Source organism: Eumetopias jubatus, unplaced genomic scaffold (genome assembly GCF_037043125.1).
Source record: "Eumetopias jubatus isolate StellerSeaLion01/CBP00866 unplaced genomic scaffold, mEumJub1_p1.0 scaffold_13, whole genome shotgun sequence".
Classification (NCBI taxonomy): Eukaryota; Metazoa; Chordata; class Mammalia; order Carnivora; family Otariidae; genus Eumetopias; species Eumetopias jubatus.
The window spans coordinates 84,703,860-84,726,989 of NW_028274819.1; the positions used below are offsets into that span (position 1 = coordinate 84,703,860).

At 47.2% G+C, this 23,130-nt stretch overlaps 1 protein-coding gene across 1 annotated transcript; it reads left to right on the top strand.

Annotated features, from left to right (window-relative positions):
- Positions 1–2,686: 2,686 nt before the first annotated feature.
- On the top strand, positions 2,687–6,703 carry SPATA19 (spermatogenesis associated 19). Its single transcript, XM_088017950.1, has 6 exons — positions 2,687–2,764; positions 2,934–2,990; positions 3,495–3,587; positions 3,768–3,859; positions 6,284–6,361; positions 6,637–6,703. The coding sequence occupies exons 1-6, from the start codon at positions 2,687–2,689 to the stop codon at positions 6,701–6,703; spliced, it is 465 nt and encodes a 154-aa protein (XP_087874076.1).
- The last annotated feature ends 16,427 nt before the right edge of the window (positions 6,704–23,130 follow it).

Below are 23,130 nucleotides of genomic sequence, written 5' to 3' on the forward strand. Positions count from 1 at the left end.
TCACCATGTAACTCAGATGTTTAACACCATTAATTAATTAATTAATTAATTACAAATTAAACTATCCTTGGTTACCAGTTTATCTCCATTCATCTGGCTAAACTATAAAAATGACATAACAAGTAAAGTTAATAAAAAATAAAGAAAGAGAAAAGGATAGAAACAGGGAGGAGTACACAGGGGGTTTCAAAAGTAACAATAATGTTCTTTTTCTTTAATGGGTATCCTTCTATTGTTATTCTTTAAACTGTACATAAACTGTACTATAAATATTCTTTCATATGGATTAAATATTCAATAAAAATGATATACCAAGTATTGGTAAGAAGGTAAAGCAACTGTTCCTTTCATACATCGCATATGGGCAGTAATGGGTACAACCACTTTGCAATAATCTTTGGTATATACCGATACTGAATATATGTAAAGCCTATGACCTAGCAGTTCCACTTTTTGGTATGTATATACTCTAAAGATTTAGTGCTTATGTCAACCAAATAATAGATATAAGAGTGTTTATAGCAGCATTATTTTAAAAAAGTATTGAAGTAGAATAACATAAATGTCCATTAATAGTAAATTTGATAAATAATTTGTGTTCTGCTAATACAAAGGAACACTAGGCAAAACTTTCCTTTGGTAATAGAGGTGAAAATGTTGGTCACCTCGTGGGAGAGTATTACTTGGGCTTGCTGGTGTACTAGAAGTGGTTCAATGTGTGTGTGTGTGTATGTACACCCACTTAATTTTTCTGAGTTGTGCATGTATTTGTATACTGTCCTGTATGCATTTTATAACATATTAATAAAAAAGTGAGACTACATTTATGTATCTCTCTTATTTTGGAAACAAACGCAGGATGTATATCCTAAAAACTTATGAAAACCTTACTTCTGAAGTAAGAACAAGGTTAAACAGAGAGGAGAAGAGATAGAGTTCCCCTGAGTATATCTTTTCATGTAGTTTTAACTTTTGACTCAGGTTAATGTTTTTATATTAAAAAATTATATCAATAAAGATGGAAACATAATTTTAGGGGATAGTGGCAGAAACAGAGATGTTGACAAGTAATTTCATCTTCTGTTTTTTAATTTCCGTCCCTCTGGGAGTTAGGTTGGGGTCATATGACTAGTACTGGCCAACAAGCTTTAAGAAGAAGCCTTTGGGCTGAAGCAGAAGAGCTGATTTTGTTCCTCCATATGTTCTCTCTCCTTGCTTTGGTAATTATGGAGGTAACATCATGAGACCTTGGAGCCACAGGATGGAATTCGTCCTGGATCTCTAAGTCACCACATGGAACACGACTTCCCTGAAGAGCTTCTCAACTTGTATTGGAGTTTTTGAGAGTGAGAAGTGAAGCTTTTTTGTTTTTATTTTTAATTTTAGTTAGTTAACATGCAGTGTTACGTTAGTTTCAGGTGTACAATACCGTGATTCAACACTTCCATACATCACCCTGTGTGAGAAATAAACCTTTTTAATTTGGGGACTAGTTTGTTGCCTCAACATAGCCTAGAGCATTCTGATCAATAAAGAAGATATAAAATTGAGGTGATTTGCCGAGAGGGAGGAGACACAGTGTCTATATGAGGGGAACTGGGGAGACAGATACTCTTTGATACTCTTGGAAGAATGAGAATGAGAACATTTATAGAATATTAGAGCTAAAAGAAAACTACAGACATTATTCTGTTCTTTTCATTTTGAAGACAAACTAGAACCAGAGACTGATGATTCACTGGGTCAAGGTCACACACCGAGTTAGTATAAAGACAGGATTGCAACCCTCGTTTTTAGGACCTTGAGAATAGTCTCAAAGTTAGGCTACAGTTACTTTTAGAGCAGCTGAACATTTGCTTAGAATCCTTTAGATATTCTGAACTTCCTCAATTTCTCATTGAAAGTTCTAGATGGGAATAGCAGCCACCTGAGTTATCAATGTTTCCCCCCAACTCTGAAGTCACAACACAATCTCCTTTTCACCTCACCTTGACTGTCCTTCCATTGCAGCAGTCCACTGGAAATCATCAGGAAATTATTTTTTTTATAACAAATGGCACTTGCACTTTTTACTCTATACCTTTAATTGTTTGGATTATTGTTTATGATTTGAATCACTGGTGTAAACAAAGTAGAAAAAAAGAAAATGTCCTTGTTGGGAATTTTGTCCCTCTATCTTTGATTTTTTGAGGGGTGGACAAATTCTTTCTTCCCCCATATGTAAGAATAAGAAGTACCTTGTGGCATTGTTTGAATCAACTTCTAGAGGGCCCGTTTCATTTTGTTACAAATTTATTCTTTTGATTCACAGAATGTCTTTATGCTTCAGCATTGTTTAAAACTGGGTGACCAGCCATAATCCCCCTGCCCCAACCAAATCTCTATAATTTTGGTAATTTCCCCCTGTGCCTTCCTCAGGTTTATATTGGTTGTATCTTATTTTTTGTTCCCATCCCCCTATCTCTCCAATTTCTGAGCTATGGCCACCACTAAGGCAGATACTTCCTGACCTCTTTTTTCCATCTCCACTCTGACCCCGGAGACTAAAGGAGGCCATTGTCACATCATCATTGGCCAGCCAATCAGGTGGGCAGCTCCCATCAATGACCTCCTTGTTCCAGAGGAGTTCTCAGGCAGCTTCGATGGAAGGAGGGAGCCAAGAAGGAGGCCTGGCATAAGTTCAAAGATGATAATTACAACATGGATTGTGTACATTCTCACCCGGAAAGGTGCAGGGTTCCCCTTCCCACCAAAAACCAGTTCAGTAAGTAGAGCTGGGGGTAGCTACCTGGAATTGTTTCTCATCTATCTGCTCCCTTCTGAGCTCTCCACTGCACTTCCAAGAGATCTTATAATACATAACTGGATAAGGATGGAGGAGGAGGGCTGGGTCTCTAGGTATTCTGAGGCATTAACTTACCAATTTGTTGCAGGATGTTGAAGTTGTAGAAAGCGAGGCTGTATCTGTAGTAAAGCACTGGTTGAAAAAAGTGAGTAATATTTCTCTATGACTCAGGGTACCCCAAATTCTAGAGAGCTGGCTTCCTCAGGTGCAGGAATCTGGACTCCTTTCCCCTTAGAACTGGGTGACTCAAGTTCTTTGCTAAACACTTTGCCTAGAGCTGTGTCTAATTCACCAAATGTCCTAGAAGATGCTGGGGCTTGTGTCCTTGTCAGAGATGTGTTGGAATCACCACTATCCCAACCCTTCTTCTTAAGGATACTGGATGAGGGGTTTCAGATGTGTCATCTCCAGCTACAGGGTGTCTCAGGAATGCCTTGGGATAGGGCCAAGGACTTAATGAGTTCCCTGGAATTCTGCAGGAAGGTAGGAATAGACACGCTTACTGCAGGGACTGTGATATACAGAGTGTGTATGCGAGGACACGTGGCATGTGTGTTGTGACAGAGGGGAAAATAAGGAAAAGGCAGAAGAAACAGACTTGGGCTCAGATACAGAACAACACTTTCAGGGGAAATTGCTCACCTTTCAGACTGAAGAAGAAGCTTCCCAGGACATAAAGGAGAAGATGTCCACCAACTGCCCTCCCACCCATGGCCAAGATGTACATGTCACCAGAGATGTGGTAATTGAGAGTTTGAGACAATCATCCTAGGGGAGTGGGCAGAGAGGGAGGTGGGCAGGCACAAGGTCCAACTGAAGAGGGTCTTGGGCTAGTGGGCAGAGCTTGTCCAGGCTGGGCTCCATCCTGGCCATGGTGTCCTTGCTGGACAGTAATCACGTGCACACTACCCTGATTTCCTAGGTGAAGCACCATCTCTCAAAGTCTGATTTGTTGGCAAACCAGAGTCAAGAGGTCCTGGAGGAAAGAACAAGAATCCAGTTCATAAGATGGAGGTAAAGCCTCTCATTTGCCCCGAGTGGAGTTGTGGGGAGGGAAGCACAAGTCCCCCACCTTTGGGATTCCTTGCCAACACAAACTCACGGCTATTCTCCTCTAGAGACGTTGACTTCCTTGGCTGAGAAATTTTTCAGCCTTACTTTGGGGTCTTAAGGAAATATTTTTGCTATCTTGAAAGCCCAGCTCATTCCTAAGTTTTAACATGACTTCAGGGGTTGCAAAACTGGGCTTGCTCACCATTTCTTCAATGCTTCTGAATAAATTTCAGACTTCTGTTACTTTTGCACTTGATTTGTTCAGAAGTGGCTGCACTTTAAAGAGCTAAAAGAAAATAAGCTCTTAAAATGCAAAAGCCTGAGCCCTCATCTGCAGCTGAGGTGAGAGGAGTTTTCTCAGCGCTCGAGGCTAGAATTCTGTGCTCCACGTTGTGGTGGCTTTGCCAGCCTCCCACCATGCTTGCTGGAGCACAGAATACCTCCTTCTGCCTTTCCTGGCTCCAAAGGGCCTGAGACCCAATGTGGAGGGAGCTGGGCCTGGAAGCCGGCTCATTTCTTCTGGCATAAGCTTCCCTATTTCCTTTTCAGGACTGTGTTCACTCAGGGTCTCTTCTCAGCAGAAGACTTACGGGTTTAAACAGGTCCTCCATGAAAATGTGGAGGAGCTCTCTCTCTCATTTCTGTACTCTTTTCCTTCCCATGTCCCCATCGCCAGCTTTGTTCACTTCTATCAAGGAGGACGCATTTCTCAAGAAATGTATTTTTGCTTTGGGGATATCCAGTTTTCTTGTGTTTACCCCTTATGGTGCCATTAGCATTTTAAAACAGGATTCAAATGCTCAGGAAGGAGTGACAAATGGTGGAATTTGAGACCTTCCTGGGAAAGACTTTTTGGATGGGAACTGTATTCTAAAATCATAAATGTTGGGGACTGTAATCCAGCCACAGCCTTACACATGGGAGCCTGTCCCTGCCTGACACGGCTGCACTGAATGGAACTCTACATTTGGCAGTTTTTTGGTCTGGATAATATGAACATCATCTTCAGAAATTTTTTAGACCTTAGCTGTATGGCATAACTAGGTTAAAGCTTTGAAGACAAGCTACAGGAATCACAATTATCCATATATAATTTTTCCACTTTGGACTTTCTGTGGATTTTTTAAACCCATAAACTCTGCCTGGCCCCCCTCCAGTCCACTGGTTTTGGCACTCTTTTATTAGTTTCAGTAAATATATAGTCAGGGAATACATATCCCTTCATTAAGCATCAGCGGATACTCATTTTTTTCGTAGATGTTTGCTAGGCCCTCTAAAGAGAGAGAAAATAAGATGGAGTCCCCAGTTTCAAAGGGATAAAACTGAACTAGATGAATAAGGTGTGTGAATATTAGAGAAAATGTCAGAGAAGCCATGAGGAGTATCTACAAGAGCATAGCATGGGGGACCCAGCTTGTGCAAGTTCTAGGCTTTGCTGCCTGGGGGACCCTGGAAAGGTTTCTAGCAGGACATTTGCTTGGACTGACCCATGGACTGGGCAGGGACTGAATAAACAGGAGTGGGGAGGAGGGGGCTTCCACAGGTCACAAAAGCCTTGGCAACTTGGCCAATTCCACCTGGCCTCCAGTGCCCAGGGCTGTAGCCCTTTCTCTGGGCCTTGGGCTGGGAGTAATCTCTCCCTTTTCTGGAATCCCTTTATTCTTTCTTACCCCTCTCTTTGCGCACTGACTCAGCTCTACCTTCTGTGAGTGATAAATGAGCATATTTATCACCTCCAGGCTTCAAGTCTTTGAGGCAGTATCAATGCTGTCTTCACATTGAAAGTCCCAGGGCCCCTAGAACAATAGAGGCAAAAACGGGGGATTCAGTGGGCAGACTGGTTTTGCTGGAATCGAGGGTCTGTAGGGGGAGAGGGGGATGGAGTTGAGGACATGAATTGGACCACAGAGACAAAGGCAAGTCGGCATGGTGAAATAAAACAGAACAGCGGTGATGAGGGGCCTTCAGCTTCTTTGTGGCAGATTTTTGCAGAATTATCTCTAAACCATGGTAAGTATGGCATAGTGTAGGTCATAAAGAGCTGATAAGGAAGTTGGAGAGGAATTCAGAAGGGGTGAGTTCCATGTCTTACAAGACCACTGACCTGATGTGCAACTCTGGTAAAGGCACTTAACCTCTCTGTTTCTTCAACTCTTCTTAGGACAATTTGCTACCTGCCCAGGATTATTGGGTGGCTCAGGGGTAAATTGACAGCAAAAAACAAAACAAAACAATCTTTGTGTGCCTCATGCAAGACAAGTGAAGGACCAGCTCAAAGGTTCAGGGTGACAGGGCCAGAACTATCGTTTGTATGATTCCAACCCATTCGCTATGCCTAGTGAAAGAGAAACTCGGGAATCCCAATGTTTGAATGGTGTTTTGCAGCCATACCCGTATCTTCCAAGTGCCGAGTGAGGCGAGGAATGACATTATGCGAGACCGAATAGAGCAGGTGAGAAGAAGGTAAGCTGTTGGAGATTATCTGATTTGTACACCTAATAAGGTCAGGGGGTGGTGGGTGGGGGTGTTTCTGGCCTCTCCTTTGCAGGTTCCCTGACTGTGTCTGGAACCCTTCTGTGCTGAGTGCCTCTTCGTGTAAGACTCTGCTCCAGGGCCTGAATGGGGCAGTGGCTGACTGGTCACCCCAGCTCCATACCATGTTCTGGGTGTGCGCTCTGGGCAGGCTTTGCCATCTGGCCGCCTCCCGTCTGCCTTGCTCCTCTTCTCTGTCCCTGCAGCATAGGCAACCTTATGGATGAATCATCTCAGGGGACTCCCAACAGAAATTCCTATGCAGAATGCTGAGCTACAGGTGAGAGGCTGACAGGTGAGGAGCTGGGCAGGGGAGATGGTGAGCCTGGGCATGAGATAGTGCACTGGGGCAGAAGCTTGATAATAAGGTTTAGCCTTTCCTTTGGTGAGGGGGCCTGCACTTGCGGCCGGTGAGAGTGGGGGATAGGGCAACTGCCTTATTTAGGCTCTTGCAGTGCATCTCCTAAATTTCTGGAAGGACTTCAAGTCAAGTTCGGATTGGCCTCTCTGACCCTTCTAGCTGTGGTGTCACTGTGAGGGCTTCTCAATCATGCACAGGCTAGGGACCACCTGGGGATCTTGCATTAGTATGTTGTGGGGGGCCTGCTGTACTGCTTTTCTAACATGCCCAGGCATTGCTGCTGTAAGTCTACTGACCCCACGATGAACTACAAGATCACAGAGCACTGGGGTCAGCCGTGAGGGCACATAGGTTTTGGCCCTGCCACCAATTAGGGCCTTGACTTTGGGTTCTATGACTTCTTGGCCTGCGCTGGGTACCAGTGATCATAACAGTGGCCATTTACGTAGCTCTGGGAGGTAGAAGGCCAATGACAGGCAATACACTACAGAGGCCATTCATTCAGGAAAAGGTTACTGCACCCTTGCCAAGTATGAAGACTGAACTGGCTGTCATGGGGGGCTGAAGGAGTGTTTTAGACCCAGTCTACCCCCAACATGCTTAAAGGAAGGCCATGGAAGTAGAGTGCTGGCATTTATGGAACACTTACCAAATGCCAGGTTTGGCACAAGACATTGTCAAGATTTCTTACCTGATCCAAAAGAACCTTAAGAGGAGGGCATTGTTCATGCCCATTATACAGACAGCAGAGGTTAAGCCAAGCCTTAGGAGTAGACACTGTCTTTCAGTCCAGCTCTATCTTGGGTAAGTTGGTTTATGCCGCCGTGCCTCAATTTCCTCAGACTTCAGAACATTGCCTTGAGGAAAATGGCTATCAGCACTTAGTAAACGACATGATGTGCCATGTCAACTGTTTACTAATAGTAAAGACAATGAGGAATCTGGGATGCTTGCAGGGTCTTCTGAAGTTTGAAGAAGCAGAGCCAGGTCTGTCTGATGCACCACTGTCCTTTCCCTCTGTGGGTTTTTCTGCTCTACACGCAGCTCTAGGAATGTTGGGCTGGTGCGCTTCGGAGGCATGATCATCAAGCCCCTTAGCCATCCTGCGCTTCTGTGACGTGCCCCCTGGGCATTCCTCTGCTTCCCAGGTTCATGTCCTTCAGGGTCAAGGAACAGCCTGTGTCAGAAGAAAGTCTATCACCCCTTGACCAGAGGAGCAACCACACCTGGGCAGAAAGAATCCGTCAGGTGAGCCCTTCCTTGTGACAGTGGCAGCACCGGAATCTTCCCCCTGAACTGCTAATAAAGAGACAAGCTATTTAATCACTGTCCTGGCCTCTGGTGCGAGTTCTTACTATTCATTCATTCATCAGGCTCTTTGTGGACTGGACTCTGGGGACACATAGACTGGGGACAGAGCTTTTTGGGGACAGAGATGCCAGGCCAGCACAGAGCTGTATCAGCGGACCATGCTAGGTGCTCCTGGAACACTAGAAGGGGTGCCAGGCTGGGCCAGAAGAGGAGGACTTACTGGGGGAAGTGTGGTTTGTTTGTTTCACTCAAGTATTTATTTTATCTTTATTTCTTCTCTAGCTCTCTCCCTGTCTTTATGTAGATACTTGTCTTTTTTTCTCTTTTTTAGGATTTGTATTTATTTATTCATGTGAGAGAGAGAGAGGGAGAGAGAGAGAGCACAAGCAGGGGGAATGGCAGGTAGAGGGAGAAGCAGGCACCCTGCTGAGCAAGGAACCTGATTTGGGGCTCTAACCCAGGACCCTGGGATCATGACCTGAGCTGAAGGCAGACACTTAACCTACTGAGTCACCCAGGTGTCCCTGTAGATCCAAGTTTCGGACCTATATTTCCCCTCTCTGAAGAACTTTTAACATTTCTTGCAAGGCAGGTCTACTGGAGACCATTTCCTTTGATTTTTGTTTGAGAAAGTATTTTTACTCACTCTTGAAGGACATAAAATTCTAGGTTTTTTTTTTTTTCTTTGACTCTTTAAATATGTGTCTGACTCTCTTCTGGCTTGCATGGTTTCTGAAGTGAAGTCACATAATTTTTATCCTTGCTCCTCCTTAGGTAAGGAGTTTTTCCTCCTCTAGTTTTCAAGCTTTTTTCTGTCTGATTTTCTGCAGTTTGAATATGCTGTGCGTAGGTGTAGAGTTTTGGGTATTCACCCTGCTTAGTTTTCTGAGTTTCCTGGATCTGTTGCATGGGGTCCGCCGTTGCAAAATTCTCAACTACTATTACTTTGAATATTTTTTCTGTTCCCTTCATTTTTCTCCTGGTATTCTCGTTATGCATGTGTTATATCTTTTGTAATTGCCCCACAGTTTTAAGTTATTCTGTTCCACCTTTTTTTTTTGTCTTGACTTTTCAGTCAGGAACTTTCTAATGACATTTCTTCAAACTCATCGAGTCTTTCCCTGGTTGTGTCTAGTCTACAAATGAGTCCATCAAAGGCATTCTTCATTTCTATTACAGGGCTTCTTATTCCTGGCATCTCCTGTTGATTTTTCTGTAGGGTTTTCCTTCTCTCTGCCTACACTGCCTATCTGTTCTTGTGTGTCATCCACTATTTCTATTAGATCCCTTTGCATATTTATCACAGTTTTAAATTCCAAGTCTGACAATGCCAACATCTTTGCCTTATCCGAGTCTGGTTCTGATGCTTGCCTTGTTTCTTCAGATTATTTTTTACCTTGTATCATATAGCATCATGTTTTGTTGAAAGCCAGATATGCTGCAGGGGTAAAGGAATGGAGGCAGAGAGTGTGAGGTTTTATATTTAACTGGTTAGGAGTTCGGCTGTGTTTACGCTCTCCAGCAGCTGCAGTATTAGAGATTAACATTTTTTATTGTGCTCTTGTTTTTGTCTCCCTTGTTGTCTTTAGGTTTCCCTAGAGGTTCCTTCTTAAATAGGGCCTGAGGCTTCTAGTTCTTCCAGCTGAAATCCCCTGTGGTTACAAAGGGGCCTGCTGATGTGGCGGTGCGGCCAAGAGGACAGTGGAGGGTCCTCTGTTCAGGCCTCAGTCTCTTAGTGAGCCTGTGGCCCTGGCCTGTGCCCTCCTTGCCTTTCCCCCTCCACTGCCCCCACCTCAGGAGAGAAAGGAAGGCCAGAGGGGGCCAGAGTTGGGTGTTGTCCTTCCCTCAGGTTAGGTAGGTTCTGGAAAAACAGTCTGTCTTGAGGGCAGGCCTTTGTTAAGGAAAACAGAATGCTCTGGACATATTTCAAAATGGCTATTTTCCTCTCCCCTTGCTGAAGTGGGCAGGAGGGAGGGGTTCTCTGATCTTCATTGTGAGAACCTGGTGGGGCTCCTGGAGGCAAAATTCAGGAAGCTGGGGGCCTTCTAAGACTGGGGAACCCTGGACTTATTAAATCTCAAGCTTGTCCACAGTAAGCCTCCAGCAATTCATCAATTATATTTAAGCTTCCCTAATCTGGTGCTGTTTCCCGGAGGTTTCTGTATCTGCGAAGTTGTGATTCTCCATAATAACACGTCTGTCTCTCCAATTCTCAGGTCAGCATTTTGCCCTATGACCTAAATTCTCTGATGGACCTAGGAAATATTGTTGGGTTTTGGTTTGTTTGGCTTTTTTCCCAATTGTGAGAATGGGAGTGATGGCTTCCAAGTTCTTTACATATTGGACCAGAAACTGGAAGTCTTTTTTTTTTTTTTAAAGATTTTATTTATTCATTTATTTGAGAGAGAGAGAGAGAGAGAGCACATGAGGTGGGGGAGGGTCAGAGGGAGAAGCAGACTCCCTGCTGAGCAGGGAGCCTGATGCGGGACTCAATCCCGGGACTCCAGGATCATGACCTGAGCCGAAGGCAGTCGCTTAACCAACTGAGCCACCCAGGCGCCCCAGAAACTGGAAGTCTTATTCAAGTCTTTATTGAGTGTCTGCTAGAATAACAGCCAGCATGGACTGAGCACCTACTGTGTGCCAGGTAGTACTACCCAAGCAGCCCTCTGATGTAGATGCTATTACCATTTGAGAGAAGACAACACGACACCAGGTATCTTGAGTTACTTGAGAACATGGCCTGGCCTCTGGCTCCCAAGCCTCGTCTCTCAACCACACTGCTATATTATGTGTGGACCTGGGCTAGGCCTGGGGAATACCGCAGTGAGCAGGACCCACCCTCTCCCTGCCCTGGTAGGACTTTCATTTTGACAGGGGAGACAAATTTTAAACAAACTATAAGTCACAATTTTCACAGTTACTTTAAAGGAGAAGTACTATATATATAATGGGAACTCGCCCTAATCAGAGAAAAAAACAGATTTATTATTGATGATTTAAAAATCATCACCCCCATTTTACAGACGAAGAACCGGAAGTTCAGAGAGGTTACATAGCCTTCCTCATGTCACACAGCCATTAAGTGGCACAGCCAGGATTTGAATCCAGGCAATCTCATGCCAGAGGCAATGCCCTTAACCACTCCACTGTGCTGCTAAGCTGGGGGAGGGGTCATTTTGGTTGATGGTGGTGGTGAGCCAGCATTGTAGAAGGAGAGAGGTGGAGGCAGGGCAGGTCCACACCCACCCTGCCCCACTACTCCCAGAGGTCAGGAGTGCCTGCCCTTTCCCTCTCCAGCACCTCTTCTTCCCAATCTCCCTTTGTCTGCTTGCTTTAGGGCAGGAGGTGGAGGAGGAAGGATGAGGGTAGGAGTTAACCAGCCAGGGGTCAGGGGCACAGCCCTGAGCAGAGGCAAGTGAGAGGGCTCTGGGATGAAGAGGAGCATGATGCCAAAAGGCCACTCTGGCTGGATGGGAGCGGGAGGGAGAAGGGCCAGAGAGGAGGCTGTTGTGAGGAGGCTAGGGCCAGGCCATGTGGGCTGGGGGCCTTGTCCTCGCAGAGGTGGAAAGTGCAGGAATGCTGGGGGCAGAAGGGGGTCACACTTGTGGAGGTGGCCTGTGGTACAGGGTGGCAGCAGGGAGCCCAGGAGGGGTCCCCTGGGAAGGTGAGGGGACACAGAGAAACCGATGGATTTGAGACAGGACAAATGTGACTTGGTGATGTGTGGGAGCTGGAGAATGGGGGAGAAGAAATGTCCTGGCGCAGCTGGTCGTGAGCTGCCCTCTGCTCAGATAGGGAGGTATCAATTGGGGGAGATGAGTTAAGTTTGGGTAATGATTCAGGCCCCTGGAGGATATCACAGTGGTGATGTCAAGCAGGTGGATGGACAGACAGGTCTGGGCTGACAGGTGGGAGTCTTGGTGGAAAAGTGGCACCTGGTGGCAAGGAAGAGCCTGTCCTTTTGGGGGGGACAGTTGCAGCAAACGAGAGGTAGAGAAGTAAGCAGATTTTCCTCAGCAGTCCTGGAGGTGACCTTGCCTTCCCAGCCCCTCACTCAAGTGCTTGGGTGGGCAAGGAGTGGCACGCACCTTGCCAGAGCTGCAGGGGCTCCGTCACAATTTAGCGAAAGGACAAAGCCCTTTTCACTCTCCAAGAGACTGTTTTGCCAGAAACCACCAGATGGCGCCATGTCCACACGAAATCATTTCTGAAGGCTGGTGTAGTCCCAGGGTGCGTGCAGGGCAGGATTTAGATTTTAGCACCATTTGGGAAGCCTAAACAGATGGAAGGCCTTTGAGTATCTTAGTTTAATGATGGGTACAGTTCGCATCCATATACATGAACTATAGAGGGGCCATTCATTCAAATAAAAATTATTGAGTGTTTATATCCAGCACCGTACTAGAGTATGGGGATACCCAGATGAATATTCTGTCATAGCCTCAGGGGGCTGAGAGTGGTGGAGGGGCTGACAAACAAATTTTCAATGTTGTGTGTAAATAAGCCAAAAGTGTATATACATGGTAAAGCAGAAGAGGGAGTGATTTTCTCTGCTTGAGAGGAAAGGTGCTGACTTCCCACCAGAAGTGACACTGAAGCAGAGGCTTTACCAGGCTGTGGCAAGGAGAGCACCACATAGGAAGGCATGCAGAACGTTCAGGGGGTTGGGCCTGGATGTTTGGAATGCCGGATATGGTGGGGAGAATAGCAGGCCAGGAGGTTGAGAATTTCACAGGTGGGGATCCTACAGGTGAGTGCAAAGTGAGCCCATAAAGCCCGGCTGCAGGACCCCAGGGGGAGGCTGAGCCAAACTCGCAATGCTGGCTAGGCCAGGCTTCTCAGGAGAGCGGAGATGTGCAGAGGGTTCCAGGCACTTGGAAAAGAGGGGGAGCCCACTGCACTCGGAAAGAAAAAGAGCGCTACAGTGTTGGGCTCTGACTTGGGAGGTAATGATTAAGGAGCTCACAGGGCCCACCCGTTTGTTCTCTCACACACAAACATCTGGAGTTTGGGGAGAGAGGGACCTACATTAGTATTATAAACACAGCCCCTTCAAAACTAGGGTGGAAATGAAATCATTAAGTGGCTCAAATGGAGTTTTGTTCTGTGCATGATTAACCCCAGGAGGGGCGTTTGGGAACAAATATGCCTCCTCTACCTGTATTACAGGGGGACTGAGCCATGGTAAATTAAAAGAAAATCACTGGCAAATTTGGGATCAGTCAACTGTGACCAAGCCATTTATGTAGTTAAATGGAGCTGAAAGAGCTAATAAAGGCTTTGTGGGTCATGGATCTTTCTGTGAGGGGAGGGCATGGAAGATGGGGGTGGGGTGGTGGGTGGGGGGCCGGTCCAGGCTGATGTTTGTAGAAGTCTTACCTGGGACCTCTTGGTGGTGGTGGTGGGGGGGGGGACGTTAGCCTGTTCTCATCATCCAAGTGTGTGTCAAGTCCTAATGGGGAACTTGCTGATTCTAGACAGAGACAGTGACACAGACCCAGCAAAATCTGTCTCAAAGAAGACAGATTCGGTCTTTGCAAAGCAGAGCCTTGGGATACCAGGGGAGGTAGGAGCCGGTGCTTCCTGAGTCTGTCATTGCAGAGTCAGGCGCTGGTAGGGGTCTTAGGATCCACGTGATGTAATGAACAACACCAGACGCAGGGGACTGCTGGATGAAGACCCAGCCATTGCCCTGTGGTGTCCACTGAGAGAAGAGATGGGGCTCCGGGCCATCCCCAGAGGAGGATGGAAGGCACCCAGCCAAACCAGTACATGAAATGCGGTGGGCAGGTCTGGGAGAGCCAAGGGCACTGGACAGAGGGCAAGGCCAGGAGAGGATGCCTGGCAGGTGGGCTACCCAGCAGCAGACAGCGGGAGGGGTTGGGGAGGAGGAGTGGAGACAGCAGGGAGGTGTTAAAAAACAATCCAACCTAGTCAATTAGAAGATCTAATTGTCTTCATTAAACCACTGGGCAGCCTACCATCTAGTTAACAGAGGGGAGCTTCTGAGGAAAATGGAAGGTTTTTATCGGAAAGGGGGGTGAGGCAAGGAAGTTATTAGCAAAAGAAAAGGATTGCTCCTCCTAAGGAAGAGCAGGGCGCTTCTATCCTGCAGATTGCCTCATCTTCCTTTGCCGGGTGGGGGCTGGAGAGGGGCCAGGTGGCAGATTACCTCAATGGCTGTGATAGGAAAACTCCTGACTGGTTAAGACACCATTTCTGCGAGAGGTTGAACTGCAATTAGCCTGGGTTTGGGGACTCTATGTGACGCCTGTGGTTTTCCTTTTAACAGAGGAACCCTGGCTCCAGCTCCTGTAGGCACCTTCTCCAGACTCTTGAGACTTAACGCCAGGGTGTGGCTGCAGGTGTGCGGTGGCGGGGGGGGGGGGGGGGGGGGGGGAGGCACAGCCTGGAGGACAAAGCTGGGGCCTGGGCTGACTTCTGCGTGACTTATCCGGGGATGCTAAATGTAGCCCCCGCACGGCGGGGACTGGCTCTGCTTCTGTTTACCTCCCCTCCCCAGGTGCTCTGCCACCTGTGCCTTCTCCCCCCGCACCCCCGGCCCCGCCACCCCCGCGGCCCGGGAGGGCGGGGGCCAACCCGGAGACCTCCGCTGAGCCGCCAGACGCAGTGTTCGACATGCTTTCCAATTACCTGGCAGGCTCGGCAGCGATGCTCGAAATTCATTTTCTATCCTGAGAGGGGAAAACAAAGGCAGGGGAGAGCACCAGCTGCTCTGGGCGAGCTTGGGAAACTTTGCTCCCAGCCAGGCAGAGCTGAGCCAGCCGGGCGGGCCAGGCGGCAGGAAGCCCTGCCGGGCCTCCCTCCAGCCTCGCCCTGGCCCCCGCCTCCCGCTCCCCGCGCCTCCTCCGGTCCTCCAGTCCTTCGGCGCCCCCAGTCCCCCGCCGGGACACCTGCCCCCTGTCTCTCCCTCTCCTCTGCCTCGCTCTCCCCCTCTCCCTCGACTCTCCCTTTGCCTTGCTCTTTTCCTCACTGCCTCATTCCCCCTACACCCTACCTCGCTCCCTTCCCCCTACTCTCCCCCACTCCTCTACTCTCCTCCTCCCCCTCCCCCCTTCCTCCCTGCTTCGCCCTCCACCCCCAGCCTCCCCCTTCCCTCTGCCTCCCTCTTCCTCCTGTCTCATTCTCCTTCACCCTGCCTTCCTCCTCCCCGCTTGCTCTCCCCAACCCCTCTTCCCACCTCCATCTCTCCCCACTGCCTCTCTCCTGTCCCTGCTCCCCTCACTCCTGCTTAGCTCCTCTCCCTAGCCTCTCTCCTCTTTCTCCGGTGGTGGGACCGGGAACTTATGCAGCACAGCAGGAAGGGGTGCACTCGGGTTCTCTCAAGGAGGGTGGAGACCAAGGCCTGCAGCCAGAAGTCCCCAGTGAATGCGGTTGGTTGGGGTGAGGGAGGCCATGGCAGGACTTCGAGGGGACCATAGCAAAGCCGCAGTTGGTTAGTGGAGAAGGTCCAAACCAACAACTTGGCAAAACCGATGCCTGTGGTTCCTGACCAGTTTCTTTACTGACTGGCTCCTTTGGAGTGTGCACTTGCAGAGGGCAGGGTGAGCCTCCCCTGTGCCTGCAGAGTGCCTGATACAGGTGCTTAGTAAATCCTGATGGAAGGAACTGCATGGTCTCAGGTGCCCGCCAAGATTTGTGTTCCCATTACCTTAGCCTGCCCCTTGGCTCTGGGGCCTCCTCCACCCTTTCAGGGCCCATTTGTCATGCACTCCATAAGGCACCTTTTTTGTGGGTAGGCCTGGAACCTTGCAGATGAAGGAATGGGTCACTGAGAAGTGGTCAGGTCTGTGAGAGGCCATTTCAGGGAGACCAGCAGCAATAGCAGGTCCTACCTCATAAGTGGGATGCATGGAAGGCCTGGTGAGAAACTACATGTGGCATACTTCTGGTGAAGAGGATGCATTTACTAACCGGGTGTGCATATGTGTGCTTTTTCTGGGAGGTGATATAGCATGACTACTGAGACCAAGCGCTAGATTGCTTGCACTGGAATCCTGATTCTACTAGTCAGTGGCCATGTGCCCTTAAGCAAGTTTGCTTAACCTCTCTGTGACTCAGTTTCCTCGAGTCTTTGGGAAGATCAAGTGAGACCACCCTTGTAAAGCATGCAGCACATGCCTGGTGTGATCCTCACAAACATGGTGGCTGTGATGATGATCATCTCCAGGAAGAGGCAGTGAGATGTGGTGATCCAGTCACTCTGTAAAGGAAGACTCAGTCCCTGGCCCGTAGGAGCTGATATTGGAAGGTGAAAGATTCTGGGTGCATCTAAAGATGCTGGGTGACTACAGACAGTAGGTAAAAATAAAACTGTTCATAGTGTATTTGGGAGCCATTGTGTGAGGGTGTCTGTTGGAGATCTACACACACGGAATCAGGGCAGGGTCTGCACCTTCAAGCCCCAGCTCTGTGGATTCTCGGGACATGTGCCCTTGGGGATGGGCTGGACTCCATGACTCCGCTCATACTCTGGGGAGAAGCATCTCTGGGTCAGTGTGCCAACTGAGAAAAGACACTGCTTCCTCTGGACTCAGGCTCACTTGCGATCTGGGGAGAGAGGCCCCCATAGGGCCTGGACCAAGAGGGAGGTGGATGTGGCATCTTGTGGCCAGCAGGTGATGCTGTTGATCCAGTGTTGCCAGCTGCTGGTCCCTAGATGGTGCTCCCTCCTTCCATTCAACCCCAAGCTGTGGATTTCTCAGCTGTGTCCCCTGTGTGCACCGTACAGGGAAGAAGTTGCCTTGTTCCTCAACTGCAGGCAGAGACCTGGGGTGTGCAGTCACCCGGCCACTCCACCAAGCGGCAGCCCCTTCCTGCACACCGCTCAGGGCTTCTGGGATGGCCTGAGAGGAGGGGTAGATTGGGGGTGGGGTAGGCAGTGTGTGTGTGGACAAAGGAAGGAGAATCACTGTGAATCAGTCCTAGGGATTCAGAGCCCCTTCTGGGACATGGGACCTAAGTCCCATGGAAGTAAAGCAGTGTTTCTTCACCTTTGGTGGACGGCAGAGTTCCACCACAGCACCAGGGCACTTGTTAAAGATGGAGATTTTTGAGCGCCATCTGATTTATTTTGATGGGTAGGCTTGCAATGGAACCCAGAAACCTGCATTTTATCAGACCCATCCAGGTGATTCTGAGACAGCTGTGCTCAGGCTATGTGTTGAGATGCACAGGGATAAAAACTACTGCCTTTTTTTAATAGAGGAAAGCTTGGGAACCCCAAGGTCAGCACCAGGAGGAAAACATTCTGCTCACTTCAGCTGCTTCCTTCACCTGGTCTTTGGGGGCATCTTTTACCAATTACCTCTGCATCCACCTCCAGACTTTCTCTTCTGCTTTGTCCAAGAGAGTTAACAAAGGGAGAGAAGTGGAGAGAGAAACAAGTCCTAGAAAATTGGGTTTATCTGTAATCTTATTCAACTTGAGCCCATGTATTACCCCTCCTCTTTCCTGGATCCCTCCTCTTTAATCTCTCTCACTCAGGATCTCTTGGTTTCTAGCTTGTTCTGAGTTCTTCCTGAAGAGTGTGAGTGTGTGTGTGTGTGTGTGTGTGTATGTGTGTGTGCATTTTGTTTCCCTGGGTCTCATATTGTCAGCATCAAAAATACCTGGTGAGGCAAAAGGAGTGAAAAGGGTGCTTTTCTCTGAGTTTGCACTGTTTGGGCTTCCTTTTCTCAGGACCCTTGGTTGACTCTCTGGGAAGCCCTGGGGGAAGGGGAAGGAGGGGAGGACCAAGCCAGCAGCACTATGTCCATTGCTTTGCCTGCACCCGCTGCATGAGCGAGGTTGAGCCACCTAATTTCTCTTGACTTGGGTTGTCAGTGTTGGTGGGACACTAGATAATGCCACGTGTGTGAAGTTCCCTGCACCGTGCTTACCCTGACCCCTCTCGGCACTCTTATTCTCCGGAGTTCAGAAGGGCAAGCCTTCAGGCAAATCGTTCAGTGTGTCCAGACCCTAGCTTACCTGTCTGGAAAATGGGACTGTCGAAGCACCCGCACCCAGAATTGGTCCTGGCCAAATCAGTAGAGTGGACGGATGCTTCACTTCCTCCTGCTTTAGGGGCCTGGCCAGGACCTTGATGTCCACCTGCTCCTTGCTCTGTCCAGTTTTCTGAGACCCGCCTGTTCCCTTATCCTGGGCTGGGTTGGGCAGCAGACCCCAGGCAGCCTGGCCTTGAGAGCCACATAGAATTGTGGCTCAATAAATTGTGCTGAGGGAATCAGACTTTGGCTTGAGTGTGTGGCCTTGGGCTCACGGGTAAAACGGGAATGGTAATATCTACGTGGCAGGGACAGAGCGAGTGTGTGTACAGCTTTGAACAGTGCCCTGCGTACCTACTATGTGCCCCCATAAATGTGGCTGTGAACAGTGTGGCTCTGAAGGGATGGCCTTTCCTGCCTCCACCTCTCAGAGGACTTTTTTTTGAATCAGAAAAGCAGTGTTTCTGGGGCACCTCGGTGACCCAGTTGGTTAAGAATCTGCCTTTGACTCAGGTCATGATCCCAGGGTCCTGAGACTGAGCCTCAGTGGGCTCCCTGCTCAGCCAGGAGTCTGTTTCTCCCTCAGCCTCTGTCTCTCTCTCTCCCCCGCCCTCTCTCCTCCCCTGCTCATGTTCTCTGTCTGCCTCTCTCTCTCTCAAATAAATAAATAAATAAATAAATAAATAAAATATATTTTTTATTTTTTAAAAAATTTTTATTTATTTATTTGAGAGAGCGAGAATGAGAGAGAGAGAGAGAGCACATGAGAGGGGGGGAGGGTCGGAGGGAGAAGCAGACTCCCCGCTGAGCAGGGAGCCTGATGCGGGACTCGATCCCGGAACTGCAGGATCATGACCTGAGCCGAAGGCAGTCGCTTAACCGACTGAGCCACCCAGGTGCCCTATTTTTTTTTAAAAAGAAAAGCTGTGTTTCTATCTAGGCACCCCCTACCCTATGATTTAAAGGGGTGGAGAAAAGGCTCAGAGAGAATGTTGTCAAGGAATAAGGTTAAGTTCCATTGTTTTCATTTCCACAACAGGAGGGGAGAAGGCCACAGTGCAGGTTGAGGCTGCCTCTCTGCCAAACCCCCAAGTCTGAAACCTGTCCCAGTTTCAACCCCAGGAGCCCCGAGGGTTTGCACTAAGAAGTTCAGTTTGGACAACTAATTTATTTGCTTCCTTCATATGCAGTTATGGGCAAGGATTGCATGTATGTAATTCTCTTCATGATGTTTGTGCATCTCTGGACTTCCAAGAGTTATTTTATTTTATTTTATTTTTTAAGATTTATTTATTTATTTCAGAGAGAGAGAGAGAGAGAGAGGCAGAGCCCAGGCATGGAGAGGGGAGGGGGCGGGGGGAGGGGCAGAGGGAATGGGAGAGAGACAGACTCCCCCATGAGCATGGAGCACTACATGGGGCTCGTTCCCATGACCCATGAGATCATGACCTGAGCTGAAATCAAGGGTCGGACACCTAACCAACTGAGCCACCCAGCCGCCCCCCCCAACAGTTATTTTAGATGATGAGGCAGGATCTCCAGAAGTTACCTGATCTGTGCCTCTGCGCCCAACAGGACTGACTGATGACCCATCTCAGATGGGTGCAGGCTCTGTTTCTCTGACAGGTCTGTGAGCCTCACTGGTAGCTTACTCCTCTTCCTACAACTCTGCGTGGATCTTCTGTTCTTCAGGCTGAAATGCCCTTCCCACCTCCATTCTCTCTTTTGAACTTTACACTTGCCCTTTAAGACCCAGCTCAAATGCCACCTACCTTGTGGAATGTTTCCTCTTGTTTCCTTGCTCCCAGCTTGCCAACAAGGATCTAGTTTATTTCCATGGCCCCTCCCCCTCACCTCCAATCAATGTCTGCAATCTGATGTGCAAAGTGTGTGTTTCCTTTCCTGAATGCAACCCTGCCACGGGTGTAATGAGACCCCAGGAAAAGAACCCTGGTTGCAAAAACATCTTTCCAAATTCCTATAGTGGTAAATGGCCTCAGGGGCGATCTTTTGGGACTCGTGTTTCTATTTAGTATTGAACACAGAGGCCTCTCAAGGAACCTGAAGACAGAAAGAAAGGATGGGCATAATGCAGTTTTTGCAGATTTCCTCCCTTTGTGGTTTTCTCTCTCTGTTTCTATCTTTCCGTGAATCTCACCTTTAGCATTGCAATCCCTATCTCGATGCTTGCTTACTTGCTAGGAGTAAACCCTCTCTCCCCATCCTTTGTGATCAGGGTACTAAGGGAACAATTACAGGGGAATCTGCCACTCATACAGCTGTATTTGGCAAAAAGGTATGAGAATTCCTCCAAAGAAGGACACTTGGGGAGGGGTCCTGTGCATTTTGGCTACTTGGTCATGATCCCCTGAGTATGAGCCCAGCTCCCTCTCCCTGCTGAGCAGGGAGCCCGATGTGGGACTCAATCCCGGCACTCCAGGATCATGACCTGAGCCGAAGGCAGTCGCTTAACCAACTGAGCCACCCAGGCGCCCCTGCAGGTTGTCTTTGACCATAGGAGTCTTCTTTGTATTGTCAAAAGTTTCTAAGTTATGCAAGTAAAACCAATGAATCACTGCGATAAGAGTTAGTAAAAGTTTATTATGCACATGCCAAGAAGATAGTTTGCAAACTGGGAGCCCACGAACCAGAACATGGAATGAAGCTCAGGAGTGTGTTGTTATAAAACAGCTTACATAGAGAAAAGGCAGTGACAAAAAAAGTCACTTCACAGTGATTGTTTATAATATTAGACTTTTCTAAAATGATAGAGAATTCGTTAGTGGTTATACCATATCAACCTTGGGAACCAGTTTAACTCTTGTTTATCATTTCCAGAGGCAGAAGCAAGAAATGACCCAGGTCAGGTTAGTCTTACAAAATAAGCTCAGTTAAATTTTGTTTGTTTGACCAAACCAGTTTTGTCTGCTCAGAGAATTTTAACGTTGGTCTCCGCTGTTTTTAATTTTTGCAATTCCTCCCTTACCATTGTAGTGTGATTCTCATTACCACTGATGATGTAGTCAGGCCCAGGAATCACATATTCACTGTTTCCATTAGTTGAGTCTAGGCCCGGAGGGTTATTTGGTCACTATCTTTATCATTTTTGTGGTTATTGTGGATTTCAGGTAGTTGTCTGATCCTGATGGATACCGTGTGGCATGTGAGTGACTGCTGACGGACACTGAAAGCCCAAGAGAGTATACAAGGCACTGAGAAGCCAATATGATGACCATAAGGAGGTAGAGGCCAAGGACTGAAACACATCCTGGAGCACAGAGTCCTCGGAGCCAAGATTTAACCAACAAAATGACTCAAGTGGGTTTTGGTTTTTTTAAAAAGCTATTCACATGTGCCCAGCATGGTATATCAGCAAACATGTGTTTTCACACATGATTACCTAGGACAAGATGAATATGAGGGTGTCTGATCTCAGGAGAGAGTAAGGAGGTAGGCGTCCACCTAAATTAAGCTTCTGTATAATGTGAGCCACCAGGTAATTTAATGAGAGGCATTTTCTATAGCAACAAAAGAAAACAAAGGTCAGTATTTAGAGCAAATTAAATAAAGTTTCTGAGTTTGGAGAGCAGCCATTTGAGAAATCTTCTAGGTGTTGGCTTCTAAGCACCTTTAGATGGAGTGAGGACAGTGACCATCTCATGGATTGTCCTAGTTTGTGGTGTGAATGTCTGGGATCTTTCTGAGTGGCCACACAGCAATCGTCACAAAGGTGGTCCACACAGGAGCTGTTGTGGTGACGTCTCTGAAGTTTATGGCAGGCTGGTGGCTTTAGACGGCTTGCGTGGCTTTGGGAAAAGGGCAGTGTTAGTTTCATGGTGATCCCAAGTCAAAAGAGCAGGAGAAAACTGGAAGTGTTAGTTTGGAGAATTCTAGCCCAATATTTGAGGAAACTAGAAGAATTCAGGATCCAGTCCAGTTTACAGGCAGAAAAGCAAAACCTCAAAGACAATTAACAGCACTAGAATCTGATCCACAAAGGTGTACTACTTTTTCCCCTATCATCATCCCCATTGCTATCACAGACAACCACTGTAAGACTAATTTGCTTGCAAATTAAGTCTAGTTTCAATAAACTTGGCCTGATTATTTACTCAAATGCAGCAAGAATAACAATTGATCATATAGGTTCTCTTAAATTTGCTTTGCTGGAGCTTTTCATAAGGAATCTCAGATTAAACTTTCAAAAGCCTCTAGGGGCTAAGAAGCCAAGCCAAGGACTTGTCCAATTGTGTCCTGTTACAAGGAGAACAGATTCTTAATTGAACTTATGCAAATACATATATTGTCATGAAAATCAAGAATATTAATAAGAGTTTCTGAATTCTGGAGGGATCAGGTAGGGAGAAAAAGATAAATGTTTCAACCTTTGTTGCAAAGATACACTTTACCAAATTGCTGTAAGTTATAAATAGCTTAAAAGAGAGGACAAAAGGGGTCCTTTAAATCTGAAAACAAAACATTAAAGAACCAGCAATGTTTTAAATGAAGCGATAAAAATTATAATCGTCTTCATCAGTTCACTCAGTCTGATGTAATTAATTCTTATTTTGCTTCATCTTGGGTTAGCAGCTCTATGAATCAATCAGTTTTCCATCAAAGTTTTAGAAATTCTCCCCAGTTTACTGTTATGATCTTAAAGTTATCAGAAACCTGCATTTTAGAGTACTTTTCAGGGTTTTCCATAAATCCCTTTGAAGATGAAGCACTTTTGCAGGAACACTTTTGTGAAAACATCAGAACAGAACAATAAATGTTAATAACAAAAGACTTAAAAGTAGCCATGGTTAAAGATCTGGTGAGAGTTCACCTAACACAGGATGGGATTGACAAGTGCATTCATTTGGTTATTTTGTGATATACAAGCTTTTAAGATAATGGCTGGCATTGTGATTGGTAACATTATACTGGCGGGACATATCATTTTTTTCCTAAAGAAAGTTTAGCAACACTTCTTATTTGGCAATGCTTCCCCATGAAATGTAACGTGTGCAAAAGTT

Excerpts from the sequence above, each read along its gene's own strand:
- SPATA19 (XM_088017950.1), top strand. The coding sequence starts at position 2,687 with ATGATAATTACAACATGGATTGTGTACATTCTCACCCGGAAAGGTGCA. Across the intron at positions 2,991-3,494 it reads TAAAGCACTGGTTGAAAAAA|ACTGAAGAAGAAGCTTCCCA; the intron begins GTGAGTAATATT and ends CTCACCTTTCAG. Across the intron at positions 3,860-6,283 it reads ATCCAGTTCATAAGATGGAG|CCATACCCGTATCTTCCAAG; the intron begins GTAAAGCCTCTC and ends GGTGTTTTGCAG.